This window comes from Oryx dammah, unplaced genomic scaffold (assembly GCF_014754425.2).
Source record: "Oryx dammah isolate SB20612 unplaced genomic scaffold, SCBI_Odam_1.1 HiC_scaffold_22, whole genome shotgun sequence".
Taxonomy (NCBI): Eukaryota; Metazoa; Chordata; class Mammalia; order Artiodactyla; family Bovidae; genus Oryx; species Oryx dammah.
The window spans coordinates 24,071,746-24,086,648 of NW_024070206.1; the positions used below are offsets into that span (position 1 = coordinate 24,071,746).

The following is a 14,903-nucleotide window of genomic DNA, read 5'->3' on the forward strand; positions in this document are numbered from 1 at the left end:
TTAACTTAATCAAAATAATTTCTATAAAACTTGAACAGTTTAATAGTTCAAGAGATCACATAAAAGATATAATGATAATGAATTTACTGGGAAAAGAACAAATTGGGATGCAATTCAGAGCATTATTTTTGTCAAATCATGATTGATTTGCTGGCTCTGAATCCCACGGTTTGGTCCAAATCAGCAAAAGTCTTCTGTAAGAATCTGTTGGCTGCATGGAAGCTGCAATAAATAAGACTGTATGTTTTATTATTATATGTAGATTGTGTACCACACATCACTTATATTGGTAAAACCCATAATATACACACATAATACAGGCATATTTTTCCCCTTGTTAAACATTGACCAGACATGACTGGTTCCACCGGAAAGATGAAATTCAACTGGTAACTTAAAAGAAAGTTTTTTCTCAGAAAGTTATAAAAGAGAGCAAGTTTGTCTCTTTGTGAATAGAATCTGTTAAAAATCAGTGGGTGGTCATGCTGATAACCAGTTTGATTTACCAGTATTGAAAAGCATTTTGTTTCCATTTTTCATTTGAGACTCCTCCCATTTGAAAGAGAACCAGACTTTCCACACAGTGAAACTGCAGACTTTTGTTTTTTCAGCCTAAGGTACCGTGGCTATCACACAGAGTTTGGGAAATATTGTTTATACTTACGACTTACAAGGAAGAAAATGAACTTTCAAAATCAAATTATTGGACCAGGTCTAATTTATTTTAGTTTAGTATTTTGACCTTTCAGTTCACCAAAAATCACGTGGATATCCAGTCAAAGGTAGTGTCTGTTTGCTTCACGAACAGTTTGACAAGCTCAGCCCCTCCACTGTTCTGCAGGGAATGGGAACACAGGAGACCAGAAATGGCCCCTGGTCCAACCACCCCAGAGAAGGAAGTTGCCAGATCACACCATGGTTTCTAACCACTTGTTACATATTTCAGCAGAAACCCTGTCCCAACACCTATCAGATGATCTCTATGCGCATCTTAGGTAGGAAATACTAGGCCTTGATGTCCTCTGTGTTAAGTTTTATCAGTCCTTCATCCAGTATGACTTATCTACAGAAATAGCCAGTCAGACTATTGAGACTTGGCCTTTGTTTCATCCAAAAACATGGCCTATCCTTTATTTAGTGAAAAATGCTCGCAAGTGATACTAGTGGGAGATGAAGACACTCATGAAGCTTAATCAATGACTGAAAATTACTTCGTTTCTGACGCTGTTTGTTTACTTAAATTCTCAAAAAGCCAACAACAACAACAACAAAACTCCAGATTTGAAGCATGTGTGTAATGTACGAAGCCTGACAAAGTAATGTGGGTCCATTCTATAACTGCGACTTTTTGTTTTTATTCAAGGTGTCATAAAACTGAGTTCTGCAGTTGAAGGTACGTTTTTACAACCACAAAATCAATAACGTTTTGCTTCAAGATTGCACCGCGTGGCTTTGTAGCTAGACCGCTTCTGTGGCCGTGGTGTCTGAAGCCATGTTCTAATCGCCAGCTACTGCCTTTCCATCTGTGTTTCTCCTTGTCCTGGTTCTCTTATGCCACACGTCCCTCAGCTCCCCAGTGAGTGGCCTCAACACTGACCCCTGAGACAGCATTGATGAGAACAAGCAGGTGCGGTTCTGCCCCTGATGGGACGGCCTCAGGACCACTGCTCCTTAGAGAGGCATCCTTATCCTCTACGGCATCTTTATCTGAGGCTGGACCTTGAGTCTTGTCAGGAACCCTGCCCGCCCCCCCGCCCCACCCACTCCATCTTTCAGCAGGACCTTTTCTAGAGGGATTTGATTCCTCATCCCAATATAGCAGACATGTTTGCCCAGGAACTATGCAGGCATGGAGTCATTAAAACTTCCTGATGGCTCGTCTCAAGTCACGAGGTGCCACCCAGGAGGTATTGCAAGAACCAGCTTCCTTGAGTGTCATCCATGTCACTCACACCAGGTGTTTCCTTGGAATTGTGCATCTAAGACACTGAGAAGAAAAGGAAGAGAGATTTAAAGCAAGAAGAGGGTTGGTGGGGGAGAGACCGCACAGCCGTCTTTCACTGAGTAACCCCCAAGAATGTTAAAAACACCTCATTTTTTGAAATGACTCATTGGGTATTGGTATAAAATTGACCACCTTGCCCTAAGAGGAGCATACATCTTGTAAGTAGGGAATATGTCATGCTCTCTCTTTGTGAGTGTCTCTGTTTGTTGTGGGGCGTGTGTGTGTGTGTTCTTGTTTATTGGGAGTTTGTCAGTCATGCTTTGGAGGGTTCTTCATCCCCATTTTATCAGGGGAGGCTCCTTGGAGGAGGTGGTGGGCTTTAAGGTGAATTTTCAAATGTAAGGAGAGATGTGGCTTTGTGAATGGGCAATGCATGGAGGTGGGAGCCGGAAAGTGCGAGGAGGAGGGGCTCTAGTGGTGAGACCACCTGCTTGACTCAAGCAAAAGGACTGAGTGGGCTGGAGCTTGCAGGCTGGGAGATGGGAGAGGGACTCGGAAATGTCCCCACAGGGCTGGCCCATCCAGAGAGGGGGACTCTGCTCCTTTAGTCGATTTAGTGCCATCCCATTTTGAAAAGCACGTTAAAAAGGGACTAATTCTGACATTCATGGCAGAAAGTGCATTGCTATCTCAAGTAAGGAAGGGACCAGGAAACAGTACAGGCTATGGCCGTTCAGAGTCAAGAGAGGAATCAAAGGATGGACCTACAGAAATGAGAGAGGACACCTCGCATGCGGCAGGTCTTTGTGAGGCCAAGCAGGGATTCAAGGTCCCTCTGCCCGAAAACACTGAATTTTATTGAGAGACGATCCAAACCGCCCCTGGCTTAGAAAACACAGAAGACACAGCTACCAAAGCAAGCAGGACCATGAAAATGACTCTGCCTGGGGAAACTCCCAGTGGCAAGTCACCCCAAGTTTCAGTTAATTATCTGTGGATAACAGTGGGTCCACCCTGGGCTGTTCAGTTGTGTTATCACCAAATGGCTTTAAAGTCAGGGCTTTCTGTTGCCTCCTTGGCTTAAGCATAGTAGTCCACTTACAACACAAGGATGGAAAACATTTTTTAAAAGGCCAGAAAGCCAAGAGGACATTAGATAATTTTAAAAAGTATTGTTCTGCTAGAACAGTGTCCCCATCATCATTTTGCTCATTGCTATGATTACTTCTGGTAGCATGGCTTATCAGAACCCTCCCCAAAGAGGTTTATGGTCTTCAGAGAGAAAGTACAGGCAGAGCTGAATGACTGCCTGGGGCTTTTTCAGCAGCCTCATCATCCCAGGGTCTCCTCTGAGTTCCCAGGGCTCACGGGGAGTGGTCATGGGTACCAGAGGTCAGGACTGTTTGGACTGCTGCTTGAGCATCTTTTTGGCAGTTTCTTGGCTGGGGGCTGTAGCAGCTTGAAGGCTTGGTAGCATGCTGAGTTGTAACTGTGTGTGCCCAGGGGCTCCCCAGGACACAGTTGTTGTGTGTGTGGCAGGGGGGAGGGGGTTGTTATTCCACGCATGTGTTCTCACGCATCTGGAAGGGGAGAGTTAGATGGGCATGCTCTGTGGGATGTGTGTTGGACTCTCTTGTCTCTATGGGAAATCAAACCTCAGATGGTGGTCCTTATGAACGCTTAGCTCTTTTCTTGCTGTTTTCCATCTGCCGAATGAACTCAAGGCAGCTTCTACAGCTTATCATGGCAAGAAATACGCAAATCAGTGGAGGGGATCCACTGCCAGAATGGAACCTATTTCCTTTTCTTTAAAAATGACTCTGTTCCGGCTTTATCCTAGAACTCTGAAAATGACATTAATGTTGTAGGTAGGTTATCCTTTTCTTTTTTTTCTCTTCTTTTTAAGGAAAAACAATTGTTACAGTCATAAGAGAAAATCAACAGGGACTCCATGGGCTACTTCCTGCTGAGTATTTTTGTTATGCGGGTCAGTCTGTTCTCTTTCTCTGAAGCAAGATGCCTCCTTCAGCATTTTGCAGCTTTGTGTAAGCTTTTACAATCATCAGAAAGAATTTTAAAAAGCTATTTATATCACACCAACAGTAAGGTTAAAAGTGAACTGTCCTTTCATGTTTTAAAGACCTTACATTGAAACAGAAACACTCGTTGATACTTTATTTTGTGATGAAAAAAAATATTTGAACAAGAAAAATATTTGTTTGAAAGAAATAATTGCAAAGTTTTGTTGATAACACTGATGGGTTCTGGACTCTAATTTTAGATTCATAACCCCCAGTTCAGAAAATTGGGGGGAATTCCTTGGTGACCCAGCGCTTAGGACTCCACACTTCTACTGCTGAGGGCCTGGGTTCAATCCCTGGTCAGGGAACTAAGATCCCAAAAGCGTGGCCTCAAAAAATGAAAAGAAAATTGGGGTAAGAGAGAAACATTCAGACACCAAACTGGGGAGAAGGAGAGAGAGTTGGAGTAATGGCAAGAATTCCATGACAGAATCTTCTAAATATTCCTTTTAAAAGGGATTTTCCCTTTTGAAATTGGAGCAGGAAAAGTTGCATATTTCCACAAAGAAGACCAACCTACCAGCCTATCCAAGCAAAACAGAAAGGGAGGCCATGGAAGAACTGAGTCATGCCTGGGTTGGAATGGCCCTGACATCCTGCCTGGATCTTTCTGGGGAGGGAGGGTCCAGCCCCAGCCGGAAGATCTTCATCTGACTCACTTGGTTTGTTCAGTGGACAGGAGGGACCTTGGGGCTGGGAGGCTGCTGGATGCTGAGGACAAGCCTTGCGACTGATAACCCAGCACACTCTGTGAGGAGACTTGCCTCAGAGGCAACTTGTTCATCCCCTGTAGGTAGGTAGGCAATCCAAAATCTCAAAATGATGTCACATTCTTTCGATAGCCTCTATGGGGGAATGAAGTTTGGCTTCTTTGGAAAAGTTCTGTGTCTTTAAAAATGGGAACAGATGAGCCTCTAGGAAGAAATCTTAAGAGGCAAGATGGTGACCCAAGCCCCCAGCCACTTTGGATGTCACCCACTTTGGATGCGCCTTTTGGAGGGAAGCTGCGGTTTCAGTTCACATGGGAGGTGATGCTTTGATCATGGATCCGGTGTGCTTTGATTTCATAAACAAAAGCTCTCCTGGCTTTGTGGAGCTTTTGTTCCCCTTTTTTTCCTTCTTGTCACTTACTTTTATTTAGATAAGTTTTTTCTTCCAGTTGTATTGAGATATAATTGACACACAGCACTGTATAAGCCTGGGTTTCCCAGGTGGCACTAGTGGTAAAGAACCCCCCTGCCAGTTCAGGAGACCAAAGAGACGCAGGTTCGATCCCTGGGTTGGGAAGATCCTCTGCAGGAGGAAATGGCAATCCACTCCAGTGTTCTTGCCTGGAGAATCCAATGGACAGAGGAGCCTGACAGGCTACATTCCATAGGGTCACAAAAAGTCAGACATGACTGAAGCGACTTAGCATGCATGCAATGAGTGTAGAAAGCTCTATTAGAAAACAGAAGGTTAGGTGTTCTTGTGGGCTTATCATGGAAGATGGTTAGTTGAAATAGATTAAACAAAATGAGACTTATACAACCATCGAGGCCTGTCTAATATACACTTTGATACCATAAATTGATTTGACAAACTTTAGGATCTTGATAAAGTGTATACTACAAACAGGCTCATTTTCCAGATAAAACAAGACTCGAAGACTGATGGTATCAAGGACTGTTGGAGTCAAATATTTCTGTTAAGAACAACAGCTGCCCAGCAGAAAAATAAACAAAACCCCAGAATTCATAGTGAAATGCAGTTGATTTATGAATGGAAAATATTTAAAATGCTAGCTAGCATGAAGGAAGAGTCAAGTGGTAGTCTTTCCAACATATTGGGAGCTGGTCCTTACCAAACTTCTATTATATTTATGTATTTTTTAAGAAGTAGAAAAGCATTTTTTTTTAAGTAATCAGAATCAGGACTTCCCTGGTGGCCCATTGGTTAAGACTCTCTGTTGCCAGTGTAAGGGGTACAAGTTCAAGACCTGGTCAGGAAACTAAGTTCCCATACACCACCTGGTGTGGCCAAAGGATATAAAAAAGAAAGAAAGAAAAAGAATATTAAAAGCACAGAGAGAAAAGGGAGCCCTTTAACAAAATATCCTATTACAAGGCAAGCTATGCTTTTTCAATTTGCAAAAAAGAATCCATGGGATGACTTTAAGGCTCAAAAGCATAGAAGGAAGACCATAGAGACAGAGGAGGAGGAAGGACGCGAGCCCCAGTAGCACCTTCCACCTTATGGGTCTGTTCAGAGGGGAGGGGTGTAAGGGAACTCAAATTCAGGTCTGTAACACCTCTGTCTCTACTGCCTCGGGGCTCCTGGCAGCGATTCCTAGCAGGCTTAACCTCCCCCTTCATGGGAACCTTTACATTACCTGCCAAATGATTTCCTGATGGCCACATCCTACAGCAATGCAGAGCTTATGTAAGAATTTGGGCACATGCCACCTAGTAGCTTTGGTGGCCAAGACCTGTGAGCAAGACCTTTTGGTCATCACACCCTGTTTGAGCTTGCATGTGTGTTTTGGGGTGTATGGGGTGATGGGAATATCCCTGCTGAGGTCCAGTGAGCAACCCCTCTCCACACACAAATACTCCCAGCTGGAGGCCCAGGCTGTGTGGAAAAGTTTCATTACTGGGAAGCTAGGAGAAACGCACTCAGGTTATAAAAAGGAAAACTTTTCCTTTTCACAGAGTCTTGAGGAATCTCAAGGAGAGATGTTGTTAGCAGAACTTGAAATAGACTGAATCCCTTACATAGGTGAATTTGTGTATTGGATCCATTATACGTGAGAAGCCCGGAAACAGGAGATTCCAAGGCTGGTGTAAACAATTGTTGTTAATTGAAATTAATAACATTCAGTTCAGTCGCTCAGTCATGTCCGACTCTTTGTGACCCCATGAATCATAGCACGCCAGGCCTCCCTGTCCATCACCAACTCCCGGAGTTCACTCAAACTCATGTCCATGGAGTCAGTGATGCCATCCAGCCATCTCATCCTCTGTCATCCCCTTCTCCTCCTGACCCCAATCCCTCTGAGCATCAGGGTCTTTTCCAATGAGTCAACTCTTTGCATGAGGTGGCCAAAGTACTAGAGTTTCAGCTTTAGCATCAGTCCTTCCAAAGAACACCCAGGACTGATCTCCTTTAGGATGGACTGGTTGGATCTCCTTGCTGTCCAAGGGGCTCTCAAGAGTCTTCTCCAACACCACAGTTCAAAAGCATCAATTCTTCAATGCTCAGCTTTCTTCACAGTCCAACTCTCATGTCCATACATGACCACTGGAAAAACCATAGCCTTGACTAGATGGACCTTTGTTAGCAAAGTAATATCTCTGCTTTTCAATATACTGTCTAGGTTGGTCATAACTTTCCTTCCAAGGAGTAAGCATCTTTTAATTTCATGGCTGCAGTCACCATCTGCAGTGATTTGGGAGCCCAAAAAAGTAAAGTCACCTACTGTTTCCACTGTTTCCCCATCTATTTCCCATGAAGTATGGGACTGGATGCCATGATCTTCGTTTTCTGAATGTTGAGCTTTAAGCCAACTTTTTCACTCTCCTCTTTCACTTTCATCAAGAGGCTCTTTAGTTCTTCACTTTCTGCTATAAGGGTGGTGTCATCTGCATACCTGAGGTTATTGATATTTCTCCTGGCAATCTTGATTCCAGCTTGTGCTTCTTCCAGCCCAGCATTTCTCATGATGTACGCTGCATTTAAGTTAAATAAGCAGGGTGACAATATACAGCCTTGACATACTCCTTTTCCTATTTGGAACCAGTCTGTTGTTCCATGTCCAGTTCTAACTGTTGCTTCCTGACCTGCATATAGGTTTCTCAAGAGGCAGGTCAGGTGGTCTGGTATCCCCATCTCTTGAAGAATTTTCCAGTTTCTTGTGATCCACACAGTCAAAGGCTTTGGCATAGTCATTAATTACAGTCAATTACAATTCACCACAGTGGTGTTCAGCATTTACTTTGTTCCAGGTCCCTGCACTGGGACTTTCCCTGATATTATCTCACTTAACCTCTCAACAATCTATCAGAGAAGTACTATCTGCATGCCCACTTCACTGACAAGGATTCAGAGATCACCCAGCTAACCCAAGGCTGACCCAGGACTGAAAGCCCTGTCTGTGTGATTGCATAACTTTAAGCTTTGGCAAGGAAGGGATGGCCACACTCACGTTTTCAAACTGAACATCTTTCCATCTAGCCAGTTTGGGATTGCCTTGTGTAACTCAGAAAAGTCACCCCTTGTGCAGAATGTGTGAGGCAGGGGCAGTGTGCAGGATATCGTGAGATCTTGCGTGGGTTCTGTAACCACGATCCAGCCTTACTCTGTCTCTTTAATGCAGCATAGGCTATGAAGAGGCTGGGAACCCATAGACACAGGGAGCCTGAATTCTAGCCTTCCCCACCACCACATTTCCCCTTCAGAGCCCATCTTGGAGCCTAGATTGCCCATTATTTCCAGATCCCAAGCCAACATAAACCACGACATAACTAGTTTAATTGTAGGTACACTAGAAAAACACATACACACATCCAAGGAAACACAGGCGCCCCTCATCCCTGAAGAGCTAGCCAAGGTCACTCATTTTGTAAGTGAACCCCAGCTTGCACCAGAATCACCCAAAGGGCTTTTTAAAACACAGATTGCCAGCACGCCCCCGCCCCCAAAGCTTCTGAATCCTGGGTCTCGGTGAGGCCTGGGAACTTGACCCACAGGTTCCTGGTGCTGCTGACTCTGCTGTTTGGGAGACCACCTTTGAAAACCACTGTTTTAAAGGATAGAAGCTTTAGCTTTGTGATTACATTTCTGAGCACCTGTCTCGGCCTGTTTAAATTGTGATAGCAGCTGTTCATCCTTACCACCTGTATTGGTTTCTTATTGCTGTTGTAACATTATTACCACACATTTAGGGACTTAAGACAACACTAGTCATCTTACAGCTTTGGAAATCAGAAGTCTAAAAGGGGTCTGCGAGGGCCTCTCCATTATGGAGCTTCCAGGGGAGAATCCAACTTCTTGCCTCTTCCAGCTTCTTCAAACCTCTCTCTCTTACACACACACACCCACACCCTCTGCTGCTTCTGGGACCACCTCTTCTCTGAGTCTGACCCTCCTGCCTCCCTCCTAGAAGTCCTTGTGATTTCATTGACCTACCCCAAGGAAGCCTACCTCGATCATCGAAAGTAATCATTCCATTTTAAGACCGTTAACCCAGCCCACTCTGGTGTTCTTGCCTGGAGAATCCATGGACAGCAGAGCCTGGCAGGCTACAGTCCATGGGGTCACAAAGAGTCAGACACGACTAAGCGACTGACACTTTCACAACTTAATTACACACGAAAGTCCCCTTTGCCAAGGAAGGAGTGTACACAGATTTTGAAGATTAGGACGTGGACATCTTCAGAGGCCTTCATTCTGTCCAGCACCCTAGCTACCTGACTGCTGCGTACCCTCCTAAAGCACAGCACCCTTCCCACCAAAGCAGCACGAAACCAAAACCGAGTCAGGATTTGCATGGTGCAGCCCTGCCTTCAGACACTCCTGGTCATCAAGCCATCTTGCAGAGATAAAGGGGGAGTCTGGAGGGGTGCGGGGAAGGGATTGGGGAGGAAGGCAGGAGCCCCAAGGGAGTTAGCAAAGTGCCTCTTAGACCAGGCCCCAAACACCTATAAATCTCTCCCCTTATTTGCCAGACTTTCTAGAACCTAGAGCCAGGGTGCTCCCTCTAGGCTGGGAGCCGCCAGGGTCCTCGCTGGGCCTCACCCCAGCCTCAGCCTCCAGCACCACCTCCCAAACCTGCCAGCAGGCGCTTGTGAGAAATGCAGAAAGAGGAATTGTACTAAAAGTTTTCTTGCCTTTTGAGTTTCCCAGGATGACCTGCAGAGCTTTTCTGGGCTGAAGTCCCAGCCTCCAGGCTGCAAAATTTCTGTTGGTGTATTCACTTGCTCGGGCTGCTGTAAAACTACCAGACTGGCCAGCTCACAACAGAAATACACTTTCTCACAGTGCTGGGGCCTGGAAGTCTGAGGGCAGGGCATGAGCAGGCTGTGTGTCCTGGAGCCTCTCTTGTCCGCTTGCAGACAGCTGTCTTCTCCCTCGTCCTCAGATGGCCCTTCCTCTGTGAGCACACTCCCCAAGCACCTCTCTCTTATTATTAGGACCCAATCCTATTGGATTCCAGCTCACCCTCATTTGACCTCATTTTGACTTAATCACCTCTTTAAAGACCTTTTTTTTTTAAGTCTTTATTGAATTTGTTACAATATTGTTTATTTCATTTGCCCAGGAAGCATGTAGGATCTTAGTTCCCTGACCAGGGATCAAGTCCACATCCCTTCATTAGAAGGCTAGGTCCTAACCAGTAGACCACCAGGGAAGTTCCTCTTTAAAGGCCGTATCTCCAAACACGGTTGGCTTCTGAGGTCCTAAAGTAAGGACTTCAACAGTTGAATTTGGGGGAGCACACCCTCAGCTCATAACCGTGGACTGCAGTCCTGGGAGACTCATACATAAAGTTCGCTTACGTCCCCTCTCTGTGTGTAACAGGTGGGCTCAGTGCAATTAAGGCAGGTGTGGGGAGGGGAAGGTCAAGCTGGGCTGGTCACAGTGTGCCCCTCAGCCTAGGTCTGCCTCTTGTCCTAGGACAGAGATGGGAGGAAGGGAGAGGAGGTCAAAGAAGCCCCCACAGGCTGGGTCTTAGTCTCTATAAGCAAGAAGCAGCATTTAAGGCTCACCCTCCCCAGAACCGGTTCCCTGCAGAAGACTTTTTGCTGCATACACAATTTATAGCAAGTCACAGGCACTCCACCAAGTCAACAAATCCTGGACCCAGAGGAAATAAAGAAGCAGACAGTGAAGGCTTGTGTTTGACAGCCTTCTGCAAGGTCTGTGTGGTAGAAAATGATTTCATCCTCTAGGCATGGCTCTGAGAAGGAAGTCAAACAGCCCACAAGTTGAAATAAACCAAACAGCCTTATCTTATTCTTGATTCATGGGTTCCTCTTTCTTCAAAGGAAGCGTTTAGATGCAGGACTCTATGAACTGTCATTATCAGAGTAACTGCTGTTGCAAAGTCCCTCCTGGGACCTCACATCTGTGACTCATAACACCTGGGATCGCTGACATTTTTCCCTGACAGATCTTTACTACTCACTGGTCAGACTCACTACCCAACATGGGCTTAAAAAATTAAATATACCTAAGTGCTTAAGTATAACCCATGTGCGTGCTCAGTCACATCTGACTCTTTGTGATCCCCTGGACTGCAGACCACCAGGCTCCTCTGTCCATAGAGTTATCCAGGCAAGAATACTGCAATGGGTTGCCATCTCCTCCTCCAGGGGATCTTCCTGACCCAGGAATTGAACCCACAGCTCCTGTGTCTCCTGCACTAGCAGATGGGTTCTTTACCACTAGCGCCAACTGGGAAGTCCCTATATAAAAAAATATATGTTTATACTAAGTGAAATATGCCCATCACAAAAAGGACAAACACTATATGATCCCACTTACATGAGAGGCCTAGTCGTTAAATTCAGAGGCAGAAAGTAGAAGGGTGATTGCCAGGGCTGGGGAGAGGGAAGGGGAAGTTCTCATTTAATGTAAAGAGTTTCAGTTTTGCAAGATGAAAAGGGCCTGGAGATTGGTTGCACAACAGTGTGAATGAAGTTACTGAACTGTATGCTTAAAAATGGAACACGGTACGTTTTATGTTATGTATATTTTAGCACCATATTTTTAAAAGGCTGCTGTTGGCAATCATGTAATAGAACAGACTCGTGGTTGGGGTCAAGCAAACCTAAGTTTGAATCTCATATCTTCCACTCACTAGTTTGGGGACAAGGTTCTGAGTTTTTTTGTTTAGTGTCTTCTGAGTTTTACTATCAATATTTCTCTGTTTCTAGTGGGCAGGAATTTGTAAAGAGCTTCAGTTGGGTCGCTCTGGCCCAGGGTCTCTCCCCAGCTTGCAGTTGGGTGGGTGGAGGGCTGGAACACTGGAGGCTGGCTGAGGATCTCCCTCCCTTCTTAGAGTCTCAAGGCTTCTTCATGTGGTCTTTCCACACGGTTGACTTGGGCTTCCTTTCAGCATGGCGGCCTCAGGACAATGGGATGCTTCTGTGGTGTCTCAGGGCTCCAAGCAGGCAGATGTCCCAGGGACAAAGGGAGAAGCAGCATCACCTTCTCTGATGCAGCCTCGGAGGCATGCACTCTCACTTCCTTCATACTCTCTTGGTCACAAGCAAATCACACACTTCCCCAAGTTCAAGGGGAGGGGTATTAGACTCCACCGCATGATGGGAAGTGGCAGAGTTCTAGAGTAGGGTTGGCAAATTATGACTGTTGGACCAAACCAGGCTCACCTCTCCAAGGCAGCCATGTCCATGTGTTTATATCTTGTCTGTGGCTTTGCCACCGAGTCAAAGTTGAGTGTTTGGGACAGATACTATGTGGTATGCAAAGCCAAAAATATTTACTGTACAGCTCTTCATAGAAAAGTTTCCTGACCCTGTTCTAGAAGACCGTGTTAGATGGACAATATTGTTTTAGCCACCTTTGGAGTATGATATTGGCTGCAGGCAGGTTACCAGCCTCTGTGAAGTTCACCAGGGTCTCCAAACCTGTAAAAAGTAATGGGGTGTGCGTGTGTGTATGTGTGTTCAGTTGCGTTCGACTCTTTGTGACCCCATGGACTGTAACCCGCCAGGCTCCTCTGTCCATGGGATTTCCCAGGCAAGAATACTGGAGTGGGTTGCCACTTCCTGCTTCAGGGGATCTTCCCGACCCAAAGATTGAACCCGAGTCTCTTGCGTCTCCTGCATTAGCAGGTGGATTCTTTCCCACTGCGTCACCTGGAAAGCCCATAAAAAAGGAATGATGAGCATATGTAAAATGTACTTAGCACAATTCTATGCCTATAACAGTTCTTCTCCTTCCAGGCTTGATTATGATTTGAGAGTCACTGAAAAGTGTTTACTACTGGTGTAGGTCTATTAGCTGTCAGAAATTCCCAATTCAGACCTTACTTGGAATTTAGGCAGACTTTACAGACGCCCTCTATTTAAACACATATTTATTACTCTGGAGGAAGGATCTGTTTGCAAGAATTCTTTTTAAAATGCAATCCTTGCCATCCTCCAGTGCATTATTTTATTGGACTCACTAGATTTTTATCTTCCAAGGAGCAAATACTTAAGGAACTGGGGCAACCTGGTAAATTTGGAATTGAGTGAGTGGAGGAACAGCATGGCAGTGGTGGGTCTCCAGTGGCCTCGGGAGAGAAAAACACATGAAATTTGACCTCCTTCACGGTTAAGCTCAGAGCTGCCTCTGACAAAGCAATGAAAAATATTTTCTTGCCCTCCCCTTGCACGTTGCCTCCCTTTCCAAGTGCCCAGACTTGTTATCTCTCCCCCAAACTCCTCCACTGGCCAAAATCTCCCTTGGATGTTTTCTTTCCTCTCCTGGATATTTCCAAGGCCAGTCCTCCAGCGGATGATCTGCCTGTGACTCTGCTTTCTTCCTTGCTCCACAGTCGGACCAGGTCCTTCGAGAGCCTAGTTATTCAAAGCTCCTGAACTCTCTCTAGAGGAAAACTTCCAGCCAAGAAAATAGAGACCCCAAACAGGCCCTTACAGAGGTAACATTAGGCCGACCAGTCCCAACTCTCTTCTTCATGGACCCCAAACCACTGAAATTAACAACTGTATGTGTGCCTCATTTTAAAAAGTTATATTCTATCTCCTCTCCAAGATATGTTTGACTCCAGTCACTCTTAAAAATCGACTTAGCTTCACCCTGAGCTGTGTTGGAAGAATCGTTCCTTTTCATTGTACCTATTTGTTGCCGTGTTATTTTTACATCAAATATTATGAGTGTTTGGGGGGCAGTGGAGAGGAGACGTTTGTAACTAAGTGATTAGAGACCATTCCCTTTGGCCCTATTAATTTTTACAGCATTTTCCCCATCTTACTTTGCTGAGACTTGCAATTTTGTGCAAATTTTATAGAACACCTTCTGGTATCTGCAGAATCCAGCTTCTGGTATCTGCAGAATCCCAACTGTGTCAGTCAAAGGCCAGTTGAATTTATGCCGCTCCAGGAAGAATTATGGTTTGGAAACATTACTCAGCTGGCTGCCAAAAAAGTAACAACTGCTAGTACGATGACCTGTGCTCCTCCTACCATAACCTCAGCCCAGAACCTTTGCCATTACCAAGGGCTTTTACAAGCTCTGCCTCCTCAGCTTTCACTCAGTCTCTTTATAGTTATTGTCCCATTCTACAGATTGTTATAAAAAGAACATAAAGTAGTGATGTACATTGCCCTAGATCACAGACCTACTCATTGATGGACCTGGAATTCCAAGGACTTTGGCTCCATTCAGACTTAAATTCATACTTCGTTAATTCATATTTCCTAAGTGTACCAGGCACTGGGCCCTTTCAGCCAACATTGCTTCCGTTACTCCTTTCTGCAGAATGCTTTTGTTCATTTTATATCCAGTATCACTTACAAAGTGCTGCCAACCATTCTCTTCCAACCATTTCAACCATCCACTTCTCTGCTGGCTCAGTGGTAAAGAATCCACCTGCACACAATGCAGGAGACACAGATTCAATTCCTGGAAGGGAAAGATCCCCCGGAGAAGAACATGGCAACCCGCTGCAGTGTTCTTGCCTGGAGAATCCCGTGGATGGAGGAGCCTGGCGGGCTGCAGTCAATGGGGTGGGAAAGAGTTGGATGTGCCTGAGCCACTGAGCACGAGCAACCATTCTCTTAAGCTCAAAAATATTTTTTTGACAACATACTTCCTAATCCCTCTTAGGTTAGCAATAGGAAAATGGACTAAAATGAGAGCCTTTGAGA

General features: G+C 45.2%; 1 protein-coding gene across 6 annotated transcripts in view; it reads left to right on the top strand.

The window, feature by feature from the left end:
- Positions 1 to 14,903, top strand: part of DLGAP1 (DLG associated protein 1) — a 296,372-nt gene that overhangs the window by 206,286 nt on the left and 75,183 nt on the right. For 4 of the 6 annotated variants that reach the window (XM_040264664.1, XM_040264666.1, XM_040264667.1 and 1 more), the window contains exon 5: positions 1,364 to 1,393. The exons of the other annotated variants lie outside the window; for them this stretch is intronic. In XM_040264664.1, the coding sequence (XP_040120598.1) occupies positions 1,364 to 1,393 (30 nt within the window). The remainder of the gene's footprint in view (positions 1 to 1,363; positions 1,394 to 14,903) is intronic. 6 annotated transcript variants of the gene reach the window in all.